This window comes from Mesitornis unicolor, unplaced genomic scaffold (assembly GCF_000695765.1).
Source record: "Mesitornis unicolor isolate BGI_N332 unplaced genomic scaffold, ASM69576v1 scaffold47000, whole genome shotgun sequence".
NCBI lineage: Eukaryota > Metazoa > Chordata > Aves > Mesitornithiformes > Mesitornithidae > Mesitornis > Mesitornis unicolor.
Genome location: NW_010161189.1, coordinates 18,025 through 29,965, shown reverse-complemented (window position 1 = coordinate 29,965; position 11,941 = coordinate 18,025). Strand labels below are relative to the sequence as shown.

The 11,941-nt window shown below is 49.3% G+C and overlaps 1 protein-coding gene across 1 annotated transcript in view; it reads right to left on the bottom strand.

Moving 5' to 3' along the window:
* Positions 1–5,703: 5,703 nt before the first annotated feature.
* The window catches only part of PHLPP2 (PH domain and leucine rich repeat protein phosphatase 2), a gene marked incomplete at its 5' end in the record, with an annotated part of 24,179 nt that continues 17,941 nt past the window's right edge, over positions 5,704–11,941 (bottom strand). The window contains 7 exons of the mRNA XM_010192139.1: positions 5,704–6,843; positions 8,415–8,646; positions 8,778–8,966; positions 9,405–9,515; positions 9,903–10,033; positions 10,547–10,709; positions 11,030–11,257. Of these exons, the coding sequence (XP_010190441.1) occupies positions 5,704–6,843; positions 8,415–8,646; positions 8,778–8,966; positions 9,405–9,515; positions 9,903–10,033; positions 10,547–10,709; positions 11,030–11,257 (2,194 nt within the window). The remainder of the gene's footprint in view (positions 6,844–8,414; positions 8,647–8,777; positions 8,967–9,404; positions 9,516–9,902; positions 10,034–10,546; positions 10,710–11,029; positions 11,258–11,941) is intronic.

Sequence of the window (11,941 nt, the reverse complement as noted above, 5' to 3'; positions counted from 1 at the left end):
CTGCTGCTTGAATGCATCTTGGACATCGTGATTGCAGTGGGCATCGTGCCTGCTCTGTACTATTTCTTCAGTTTTCTACTAGGGGTTTATAACTCATCAGTGTGCCAAGAGAGAGAGCAGCTTTATCAAAGCAAAGGCTATCAGGGCTTTAGGTGCAGCCTGCATGGGGCAGAGATTGCTGCTGGCCTCTCGGGCTGCGTCGCTGTCGTGGCATACCTGCTTAGTGCCGGCCTTGCTGTCAGGGGCTACAGAACAGTTCACAGCCTCAAACAGAAACCAGTACAGTTATATGAGTTTTAGAATGATTCCTCCCCTCCAGTAATGGTCATGACTTTTGCCAGCCTCACTAGGACAAAGCAGCATGCTTTTCCTTGCTTCTGGGCAGCACATCCTTAACGCTGCAGCAGAACAGCCCCTGAGAGCACAGCTCTAAATACGGTAGAGTCAAGCTGTTCCTATCTTGAGCTTGCACTGCTGAATTTTCAGAGGACGCAAAGGCAGTCTGATGGCTTGTCTTCATCTGGTGGCTGTCCCTGCACAGCGGCTACTTCACAAGCAGCTGCTCCCTCCCCTTGGTCGCATCTCCATCTCATGTAGCTGGAACTGCAAAGGGCACAGGGCTGTTCACCAAGAACACAGCTCTTAAAAACGAGTGATCAAGGCCCATGGTGGTGGCAGCTCATTATTCCTCTCTTGGAGGTCTCTTGGAACTAACGGGGCAGTTTTAACGTGGTGTTTATCAAGCCATCTGAGAATCCTGAAATAAACTTGCAAAATGATGAATACACTCAGCCTAATTTGTGACACAATGCCTCTTCAAACTCTCCTGGAGAGGGCACGGTTATTTAGGAAATGTTTTTTATATAACTTGTATACAACAGTTTTGTTTCAAAAGATGCCCAGAATTGGGATAATCAGACAAAAGCTTTAAGAGCTCAAACAGCTGATTTAAGACAGAAGTATGTTGTTTTCAAAATATATTTTAATGTACAAGTTGGGGAAATGAGATACTGCTCTTTGTATTATTTATTAAAAAAAAAACATTAACTTTACTTTTTTGAAAAACTTTCATAGGAAATTTAACAGAGAAAAGAAAAGCAGCACTAGAATCACAAAGTCATGCCTCAGAATTAAATGTCACTTCAGTGCCCACTACGTGCATTGTCCCTGCGAAGACAGAACCACCACTGGTCTCACAGACCAGTCCTGCTCACACTGAAAAAGTTCAAACACCAAACTGAGCACACCAGAACTGTGCTTTTTTGTTGCCTATGTCCATTTTCACTGGGACCAGTGTCTAAACCCTCACAATTACCTATACCATGGAACATTGTTGGCACTAGAGACACAAAAGTAAAACAAATGCTAAATAGGAGCACACCAGGTACTCGGGGGTCGGTTTGGTATCTCCTCCCTTTCGGTAGCTGGATGCAGTGAGTGTTTCAGCACAGGGATTGATGGGGGTTTTAATGTTTGTTTGTTTTAGAGATGCTGTATTTCCTGCTTCCTGCAGCTCCTTCTAGAGCTGTGCAGCGCTTGGCAGAGCAAGGCCCCAGGGCAAGAGTCCTCTGGCAGGGCACAGGGCGCTGCGTAATCACGGGTATGAGGCATCCCCCTTCTGCAGGAGCTTTTGTATGCGGGGCTGGCAGTGAAGTGGCGATGGAGCTCAAGGAAGGGGACAGTGCCATCCAGCACAGCTGACACAGACACGGCTACGGCCACGGGCATTGCACAAGCTACTGCCAGCGCAGTAACTGAATCAGAAGATAGAGTTAGTTAGATGAAAGTAAAAATCTTTATTGCTAAGTCAGCTGAAATATTCTCCCTTCCTGGACTGCTCTACACATCTCAATAAAGAATAAATGGAATAGTGTTTTCCAGCAATCTTCTGTTATTTGCCTCTCTGAAGCAATAGAAACATAGGCCACAGCGCCGAAGGGGCATTAATTGGACAACCCACTCCCGCACATGGCAAAAATGGAGATTATTATAGGTGCATGCTAGAATGGGATACAGAAAATACTCTTTTTAAAACAAACATGAGAAAAAATTATTTAATAAACAGTCGGTGCACTGCACTATTTCTTTAACATGCACTGGGTCAAATGAGTACAGTTTAAAAAAAAGATAACATTTTAAAAATGTGAGAAAAAGAGGAAAACACACTTGAGTCTTCAGACAGTGATGGACAGCAGATGACGACTGCACAAAACGAGAGGCGAACCCAGCGCCTGGAGAGGGCCTTTGGCAGGAACGCGAAAGCCACCGCCCGTGCGGACGGAGCGCAGGGACTCCTGAAGGCCACGAGCCTTCGGTGCGGCTGAATGCCCTATGTACAAGGATTTCGGGCCTCAGAGCAGCCTTCCCAAGGAAGGGAAACACTTGCTCCTTCTTGGAAGAGGGTTTTACCCTCCCATCCTGCCAAGGATTCTGATCAGGTCTCAGCAATCCCTGATGCTGCCGCCTCCAGGCCCGTCCTGTGCTGGGAGCAACGTGGAGGCCATCTCTGATCCCCAGTGAACGTAACCTTTGTGGGTTGCTGCTGTGGAAGCCTTTCAGGACAGGCCAGGGTCCTCTGCAGGCCCCATTCTCGCGATCACACTCATCAGCAGAGCCTTAATTAATTACTGAGATGGACAGGACGGCTCCCCAGCCGGGCCTGGCTGCAGCCGCACGGAGCATGGCAGCTCTGGCACTGCTCTGCGGGGCCAAGAGAGCCCGATGGCCCCCAGCTGAGAACCTCTCTCCAATAGCAAGTCTGTTAACAAACGGGACATTCTTAGTGATGCGTCTCTGTGGAGATGATTTATCTGTGCGAGAACCACGTACAAAAATCAGGGAAGAGACTGGAGAACAGGCAGAAAACTGGGAAAACACTTTATATCGACCAGTCCTTCACTAGACTTGCTCATTCATACCCATTGCACCTGCAGCAGTGCTCCTAGGCAGCTTGAAACCTACAGTGGTGGTAATCAGTGAGGTGAGGAAGACAACGGAGAAGCCTGCAGCCTCTGGGGAGGCAGGAAAACACAAGGAGGTGGTGGTGGTGGTGGTGGTGGTGGTGGAGGGAAGCAGTCGGGCTCTGCTGCCCAGAGCAAGACAAACAGTTCATAACACTGGCTTAAGCAGAAAAAGACATGGACTCTACTTAGTGTAAGAGAACAAGCCATGTTCTGCCATGGCAGTTCATACCCACAGAAAAAAGAGGAGCTGGCTGCACTAACTCCCTTTCTGCTTCAAAACCAGAGATGGCACTGGAGAAAAAGGCTAAGTGGGAATTCCCTGTACTCCCTTCTGCCACTACCATGAAGAGGAGGAGCTTGGAAACCTGCATGCTCCGTTGCACAGCTTTATTTTACATAGTCCTTCCCATTCACGACTCGTCCCTGTGGCAATGCCAACCCTCCCCACAACGCTACTGGTTCAGACTGGCAAGGACACGCTGGGTTTTCCACATCAGTGCAAGGAAGAGACCTGATCTGCACCGACATCTGCCACTCTCCTGGTGCAAGGTTTGTCATGGTCTTAGAAAGCAGAGCGTATTTCTACCTCCATCTCGCGCTGAGCAGAGGCTCCTTGCAGCCCTGCCAGGTACCGCAAAGTGCTGGGCTGGGCACAGACATTTGGTAAAACCATCACCAGTGACAGAGTTGAAAAGTTACAGTCAAATACACTGGGATGAGCCTTTCTGCGCACTCATGTGAAGAGAACACGAAACAGGTTTGGGGTTTAGTTTTTTAATGTTTTCTGCTGTTGTTACCCTGCCCAAGGGATTAAAATGCTGCTGTTTCTGTGATTATAGGAATTAGCTTTTTCTTTTCTTCCATTTTCCAAATGAAACAGGCATTTAAACAGCCAAAATGTGTGAGGGTTTAAACTTTGGAAAAAGTTGGGTCATTTCACAATTACATTGTAACTAGCACAAGGTATATCCTAAAATGTGGCTCTCTCATGCATGGTAAAAATACACTTTTTTTCTAGTGAGAAGAAATTCAAGGTGCTTTGAAATCTCAGTAAAACTCCATTAGATTTTGTCAAAAGATCTGTATTGACAGAATCCCACAAGTAGTCTGCACAGTATTTCCTTCTGAGCAAGGCCTGAATTTGATCCAAAAATATACAACTCAAGCCCCTCAGAGCTCTTGAGAAGAAACTTTCAAGTTTTCCTCATACATACAATTAATAAAGAAGAAAAGGCACTAGCCCCCATTACAGCCAGGGTAACTGCACCACTGATGTGACCGGGGCAGCTGCTGCCCAGCTCTGCAGCCAGGAAGACGGATCCGTGCCACGGGGCAGCGGCCCTTTCACAACCCTCGCACAAGGTGACGGCACAGGCGGCCAACTTACAACCGGCACCAAAACTCGCATTGAAATGCGATCATCTGCTGAGTGCAGGCTGGCCAGGTCTGTTTTAACATCATTTCCAGTGCTGATACAGATGTCATTAAGGTGAAAAGTTCTATTTTTCTCTTTGCACTGAAAGCTAAGCAGAAGCATGTATGCTTTCACCTTGTTTGTGGCCAAATTGGGCCCGTACCATGAAATGCAGGTTGCTGTGGATCTGGCATATGACCCCAGTTTACAGGGGCCAGCAAAGACGCTGCAGCTGACAGTGCAGAGGTTCATGTTGGTGGGGCAGAGCACTGATGCTTCCCCAGCGTACAATGGGCAGTCCCGCTGCTCACCAGCCGTGGGGTGGCGTACCACTGGTAACAGCTTAGGCTCCCCTTTGACCGAGCGCCTCACTGAAAGAAGCACGAGCTCCTGGTTTCATCCCATGCCTTCTGGACACAGGGAGCCCCTGCTGTGAAGCATCCGTGATGGAGGTGGCCAAATTGCAGCTGAGCTGGGTCTGTGCTCTGCAGCTACAAGCACCAGCTCTACACATGACCTTCACCAACCAGTCCATAGCTGATCTTTCCTATGCTCCATGAAAAATGCATCAGTAGGCACCTGCTTATCACTCAGCTGTGCATTTTCTCACCCTGCAGAGGCTGCTCCCATTGTAACCCTCACTCTACCCTGCACCAGTGCTCATCTGAACACTGGCACCCTGAGTCTTCTACTGACCTAACAATACCCATTGGGAAATGCCCCCATCACGCTCGCTGTGGAGCGCTCTCTCCCCTAACCCTAAACAATAAAGTGCTGGGCTGAAGCAGAGCAGAACAGCTTAAGTGCAATCAATAAAAGTGCTTTCAATTAATGTAGGAAACCATTCTTGGGTCAGCTTCATTGCAACTGGCTGTATTCTTTCAAGGAATAACAAAGTCAGGTGCTGGGGAAGGGGGCCTGCATCAGAAATATTCACAGGACTTCAAACACTGACCACTGCCCCTCAAGCAGCCTCCTCATCCCACGCACACACGGCAGCCCCCTTCCCGCAGAGCTGGCAGAACGTGGGGGCTCAAGGAGTTACAGGCAGGTCTTGGAGCACCTGCCCTCTTCCCGACTGCGTGCACCATTTCCAGACAGTCCCTGGCGCAGAGCTCAGCTGCTGGTCTGAGTGCTCACACAGCTGAGGCTCTGCAGCGAAAAGTGGACAGCCCTGACCTGAGCACTTCCCATTCCTCCTCGACTCCATTAAGGAAGCAGCAGATGCCTGTACTCCTTGCAGATCCCAGCTCCCCATGGAGAGCAAGACAGCCCTTTAGGGACAGAGCTTCCTGGACAGACACTGTGGGAGCAGTACTCGTAGGGTTACAAAGCTGTGTCAAACTCCTCTGACAGAGTCACTGCGTGTTCCTCTTTCTGCTCCTGATCTGCTCCATTCTCCTGGTGCTGCTTCATTTGTTCCTTCACTTCCTCCTCCAGGTCAGGTGGCACCACAAATTGATCCTCTGGCTCTGTCTGGGATGGAGCAGCAAAATAGCCCGTCTTCTTCTTGGGTGCCTCTGTGGCTACTTCAATGAGGTTGAGGCTCTCCTCCAAGGGCACTATGGAGCCATTGGAAAGCTTCTTTCCATAAAGACAGCACGTGGAGAGAGATTTTTGTAGTTCACACTTTTCCTTGACCCCTCTTTGCACACTGTTGCTGTTTACACTGTTCTGTCTCCGAATGACGAGGACAAGACCAGAGTCGTCCTCTGGCCCTGGAGTGGAGGAGCTGTACTCTGCAGCAGGAGGCTCAGACTCCAGGCCCTTTCCTCTACAGCAGTGGATGTCCACCTCTACCTCCACTTTGCTGCCATTCGTCATCACGCCTTCCACGGGCTGCTCGTCATCGCTGTCCAGACCGTTGTCAGACTGGTTGCTAGAGAAGGTGGCACTGGAAGGTTGGCGCTGAAAGATGCTCAAGGGGGGCACAGGATGTAAGCTGCAACGTCGCTCTTGTCGCGGCAGCAAACCGCCATCAAGACCAACAGCGCTGTGTTCATCAGAAGCAGTGGAGCCCACCTCACTGCTGACCTCGGAAGCAGAGAGCTCACTGCCGAACTCTGAGGCAATTCCGCTGCTGGATGAAGGTGTTGCTGGCTTGGTGGCGGCAGAACTAAATCCCCCAGGACCTGGCAGAGTGAGGCCATGCATCTCACATGTGCAGCTGTCCTCGCTGATGTTCAGACACACCACCATTGCACCTACGTTATCTTGGCAACCATAGCTCTGGGCTAAAGTGCAGAGTTTCTTCGCAGCAGCCAGCGGGTCGGGTAGGTGCCGCACGGCCGAGACAGCCTCTGCGTAAGAAAGGTGTTCCCAGAGCGCTCTGTTCCCCAGCAGCAGCAGCTCGTCCTGCACAGTCAGTGCAACGGAACTGACGTGTGGTTTGGGCAGGATCCAAGGATGCAAGTACGTGCAGCCCAGCATCCGAGTGCAGCAAGTCACACCATTGACCTTATTGTCCTGCAGACAAGAGAAACACGGCAGTGGCGTTAGATCTGCTATTAGGTTTCTTTGGAGAGGAGTCTTTTCCCCTGCCCATATACTGGTTTGGAACCTTAAGAAATGCCAGCAGGAGAAATGGATCCGGGTCCGGGTACCACAGCACATTCACTGTACTTGATCACCAGGGACAGCAACCACCCATCACCCACGCTGGCAATAACACACTTTTATCCCACATTCTGAAGAGTTGTAGCAAGTTATTCTGAAATGCACAGCTCGACTACCTGCAGCACACAGATCAGAGAATCTCACTCGTGACTCTTACATGAAACTTATTTTTTCATTATGAATGAGATAGTGACTTTTTACTTTCTTGTTGCAAGGCAGATTATCCAGATATTAAAACACTTCTGTGTATTTTCTGAACCATTTCCCTCTTTATTTCCATGCAGCTGCATTCTGAAGGAAGCAAAGCACAGGCAGTTATCTGGTGCAGGAGGGATCACCTCCTCCTGCAGCACAGCCCGGCCCTGCTCTCCTGGACAGAAAACTGCCTGCAGCCCCAGCCCCTTTTCCAAGGGAGCACACAGCTTCCCAGCGGTTTGAATTTCATTTCAGTGTTCTTAATTTCTGTATCTTTGGGGTGTTAAATGTTGCTGCTAAGTATTACAAACCAGCAGAGGACACATGCAAGGAAGTCTCCTTGGACAATGATTTCGCTTTCATCTTCCAGAATTCATTCACCAGCCAGTTTTAAATGATTTAACGTGCTACATTGATTCCACAGTTACTTTTAGTCAGTGTGCTAGGGACTGTAGCACCTTGCAGAGCTGTAACACATTAACAGATTATCCCTGTCAGAAACACTTTTATCAACCAACCTGATACTTTTTTTAAAAGATCCACTGAGCATAAAACCACTATGACTGGCACCAAATTCTCCACCAACAACATATTTTGCAGTTCTTTGGAACTTCCCTGTTACGTCCAAGCTTTTAGAAAATTAACCTTTAGAGAATTCTCCAGAAATAATTTTAATACTTTCACTGAAAACCAATTAGCATTTCTGTCTTTTTTTGTGTTAAAAATTTCACCCACAACATGCTTTCCATCCATGCTCTGCACGTCTCAAGGGCCATTAATCCTGCACCTTCACTCAATAAAAGATGGAAGAAATCCAGAGAGCGGTAACTTGAGTCAGACTTTTCAAGATGAAACAAAGCTATTTTGTGGGGTTTGAGACAAGATGACGTCCCAGGCCCTGCTCTGCTCTTCAGTGGCTCCGCTCCACATGCACTCAAGTCACGCACAGCATGATGGACCTCCCCTCCTTCAGCTCCACACCTATTTTCTTTTCTAGGTCTCTCCCCAGGCCATCCCTGGCATCCTGACCCTGTAGCTTTCAGGCCATGATGGGTGTTTTAGGAACATGTCCCTCTGAACAGCTCATAAAGAGAGAAGCAGAGACAACTCACTCGGACACCTCCACACCATCCTCTCCCTGCAGTGTTGTGCAGGCAGCAGAGCTCAGATTTGTACCAAGATTTAATGTGAGGGTGGAAGCTGAAGTGGAGAGGGTCCAAACCAACCTCTGTTATGATGGCTTTTTGCTCCTTGACTCTCTTGGCTTCTTCTGAACAGTGTTCAAGGCTGAAGACCTTGGAGAGAGGCAGTGGTTTTCCACTTCGGCACAGAACGGCTTGGCACGTCCCCACATTGGCGACCGTCAGAGAGAAGTTGCTGGCTGGATCAGACACATCGTGACGAATGTAGCAAAGGACAGCAGAGGAACCCAGCTTCTGCCCAGCCATGCCCAGCTTCCTGCAGGAGAAAGGGTAGGAAGGCTCCAGACTCCAGGGACAGGCATCCTGGAGGGCTGCCTCACCCCGCCTAACGCATTACGTGAAATACCTGTGCGGGTCCCGCCAGGACCAGCCTGCTCACTGTCCTACCTGTGGGAGACCAAGAAGGTGTTGGACATGAACATGGTGTCTGACTGCTGTACCTCCTCCAGGAGCACATCGGCCATGGTGCACTGCAGCAAGCGCGGCAGCTCCTCGTTCTTGTCACCATCGAACATGCCGTACACAGCCTCCACCCCCTCTGCAAAGCTCCCCAGAGCCAAGGATGACACACACAGCCTGTGAGAAAAGCATACGAGCAAAGTTAATAAGCCTCAAAAGACTGTATGGTCCCCAAAACCACAGCCACCTTGTTGTGAGTGCTGTTCTCACAGGGCAGCAAAGCTGCTGTCCCTGCATCCACTGCCCCATGAGATGTACAGCTGCAGTTCATCACCGGAACTCCGCTCAGGAGAGGGCAATGGGCACAGCCGGCAAGAGAAAGCGCAAGCATCTCTGCTAGGGTGGGAAGCAAAGTCCAAGTGCTCCAGGATAAGTGTAAAAACTGAGGGAATGGACAATGCAGAGGCTCGAGTTACCAAGACTTAGCAAGAGATCTGGAGAAACAGAGGCACGGATGAGCTCTTGAGCAGCACTGGTCTGCTGGGGGGCTTTGCAGTGCGCTTCACCTCGCAGCCTAAGGAGACGAAGCGTCAGCGTCCAGACCACAACACTCACTTGTTTCTTTGGCCTGCCATCTCGGCTGCTCCATGACTCCAGAAGGGAGAAGCAAGTGCTGAGTCTGCTGTGAGAGAGGGCTTTGCATCGATCTTCAGTGTGGTGATGTGACTGCAGAGAGAGAAGAGAGGTCATTCTCTCCCAGACCCTGGTGCACAGTTTGTGTCCAGTCTGGAGTTTCAGACAGCAGCCTGAAGAAAGAACTGCACCAAGGAGCAGGAGCACCAAGGAGTTTAAGGTCTTGGCCTTCTGGAGATATATGGCTGCTTATGCCAAAGACAGCTGGGGAACCTCATAACACCAGTTTTGTTTTCTCGCTCTGATGGTTTGGGCCCAGATCTTTCCCTTGATACAAGATAGAAAGCTACAGCTGCCTCAAGCAGGGACCATGATAAGATAACGTAGTGCTGTGACACTGCTTCACTATCCCATTCCCCTCCTGGGAAGGGTTACCCTTCCCTGTGCAGGTCACCACCGGGCTGGCATCCCAAGGCTCACCTGAAGATGTCCAGTGTCTTGTGTTCTAGCACCAGGTTTGTGTTTCCACTCAGGTCCAGCTCTTGCAAGGCACCAGGTAGTGCCTCAGGGATTAGGATTTCAGTTAACTCATTGCAGCTTAAGTCCACAAACTGCAGTAACAACAACAAAAAGCACAATGACAAAGAAAATAGTCTCTGTTCTGTCATGGGATCAGTTACTCCTTCCAAACATTGTATGACCCCACTACTGATTGTATCTCACAAAGAGATCATGAAAATGGGTCAGACCTATCAGTAGAAGAACAATTAATAAGCAGCAAATACAAAACCTGCAGTAACAGGACTCCAACACTGAAAGAACAGGTCACACTAAAGATAACAGAAGGCCTATGCATACAAACGTACATAGGCTGTATTACCCTCCCTACTGTCTCAAATGGTAAACCAGAAATGGAACAAGTCAGAGAGAGATGGTGAAGATGAATGAGAGACGAGCAGTCTCGGATCAGCCCAGAAAGGTGACAGAGCTGGGGGTATTCTGTGCCCTCTCCTCATGTTGATCAAGCAAAATGCTGGGGTCTCCAGTTCCTCTCCTAGAAGTTACCCTTCATTCTCCCACCAAAACCTTCCTCTCATACCTCTTTACCTTCTCCATAGGAGTACCTGAATACGGGGCAGATGCAGGATCTCTGGAAAGATGCTGATTTCGTTAGAGTGTGCAATGAGTGTATGAAGGAGCTTGCAGTTTGCCACTGTTGTGGGAATTGTTTTCAGTTTGTTGCCACTCAGATTCAGCTCTTCCAAGTGCTCCAGCTTACTAAGTTTGCTGAAAGGGAAACAAAATAAGACTTCATCTTACATGCAAGAACTTGTCACTTTCTGAACCTGCAGATAAGGTATGCACAGACACTGCCCTTTATGGCCAGAAGTGTTGAAGTGGCAAAGAAACACTGCCCCATCCCCACACCGTTCCACCACAGCAGCCACAGTGCCCTATGTCAGTCCTGCTGTGTGCAGGAACGGCAGGCATCTGCCCCGTGCCACAGGGTGAGCACCGCGCGTTGACAGCGGTTCATGGACAGGCGCAGCGTGGCTGGCAACACCCTCCTGTGAGCGCTGTCTCGTCCACCAGCCCCACGTATTTACCTTGCGGGGAAAGTCTGTAGGTTGTTGTTGGCCAGATGCAGGATCCGTAGGCTCGGGTGTCCCACCAAGACAGGGATGCACTGATCCGTGAGGTTGTTATTGGTCAAGTACAGCAGCTGCAGCATGCTCAGACTCTCCTCCCCTGTACACGCAGAGGGCAAGGACTCCAGGCTGTTTGCAGATGCATTCAGGTACCTGAGGCTAACCACAGCCAGTGCAAAAATCAGACTTCACATCACCTAAAGCACTCCATTACCAGCAGGAAAAGGAGCTATACAATTGCCAGTGTGGACAGCACTAGACAGACACCACAGTGTTAACGTCTCCACTCGCACTAACATTTATGAGGCTACCAATTACTTATTAGCTACATAGCACTGTGGATGCACATAGCATTTTATGGTAAACCAAGTACTGAGGAGTCTGTGGAGGGGATGCGTAATACTGGTGGAAGCAGACTACATAAACTCTTACTCAGTCTTCAAAAGCGGGACTGACTCACACCTGCATAGACAGTTATGGAGGGTTGTTCATTTGTAAGGGTCTCGCTGTTCTCCAATGACCTGATGCACTTTCTGCTGTAATGTCTGAAAATCTGCATGGCTGCTTTCCTTTGCACCTGAAACGTACACACTCCTTCTACAGACAAAGCTCTTCAGGCAGTAACGTGATGTTAGAAACAGCTGCAACTGAAGCTAGTTCTTCTGTTGAGTCAGGCCTCTGTTTTACTGTAATTAAATAGTAACATGGACCAATTCCCTCAAATCAGCTTGATGACTTCGCTCATGGCACCTGAATTACCACCTCATTATCTCCCGTGCAAATGGCACCTTGCAAGGACAGTGACACTATCGGCCCTCACAGCTCCAAAGGTTAACACAGACAAAAGACACCACTTTCACTCACTTCAGA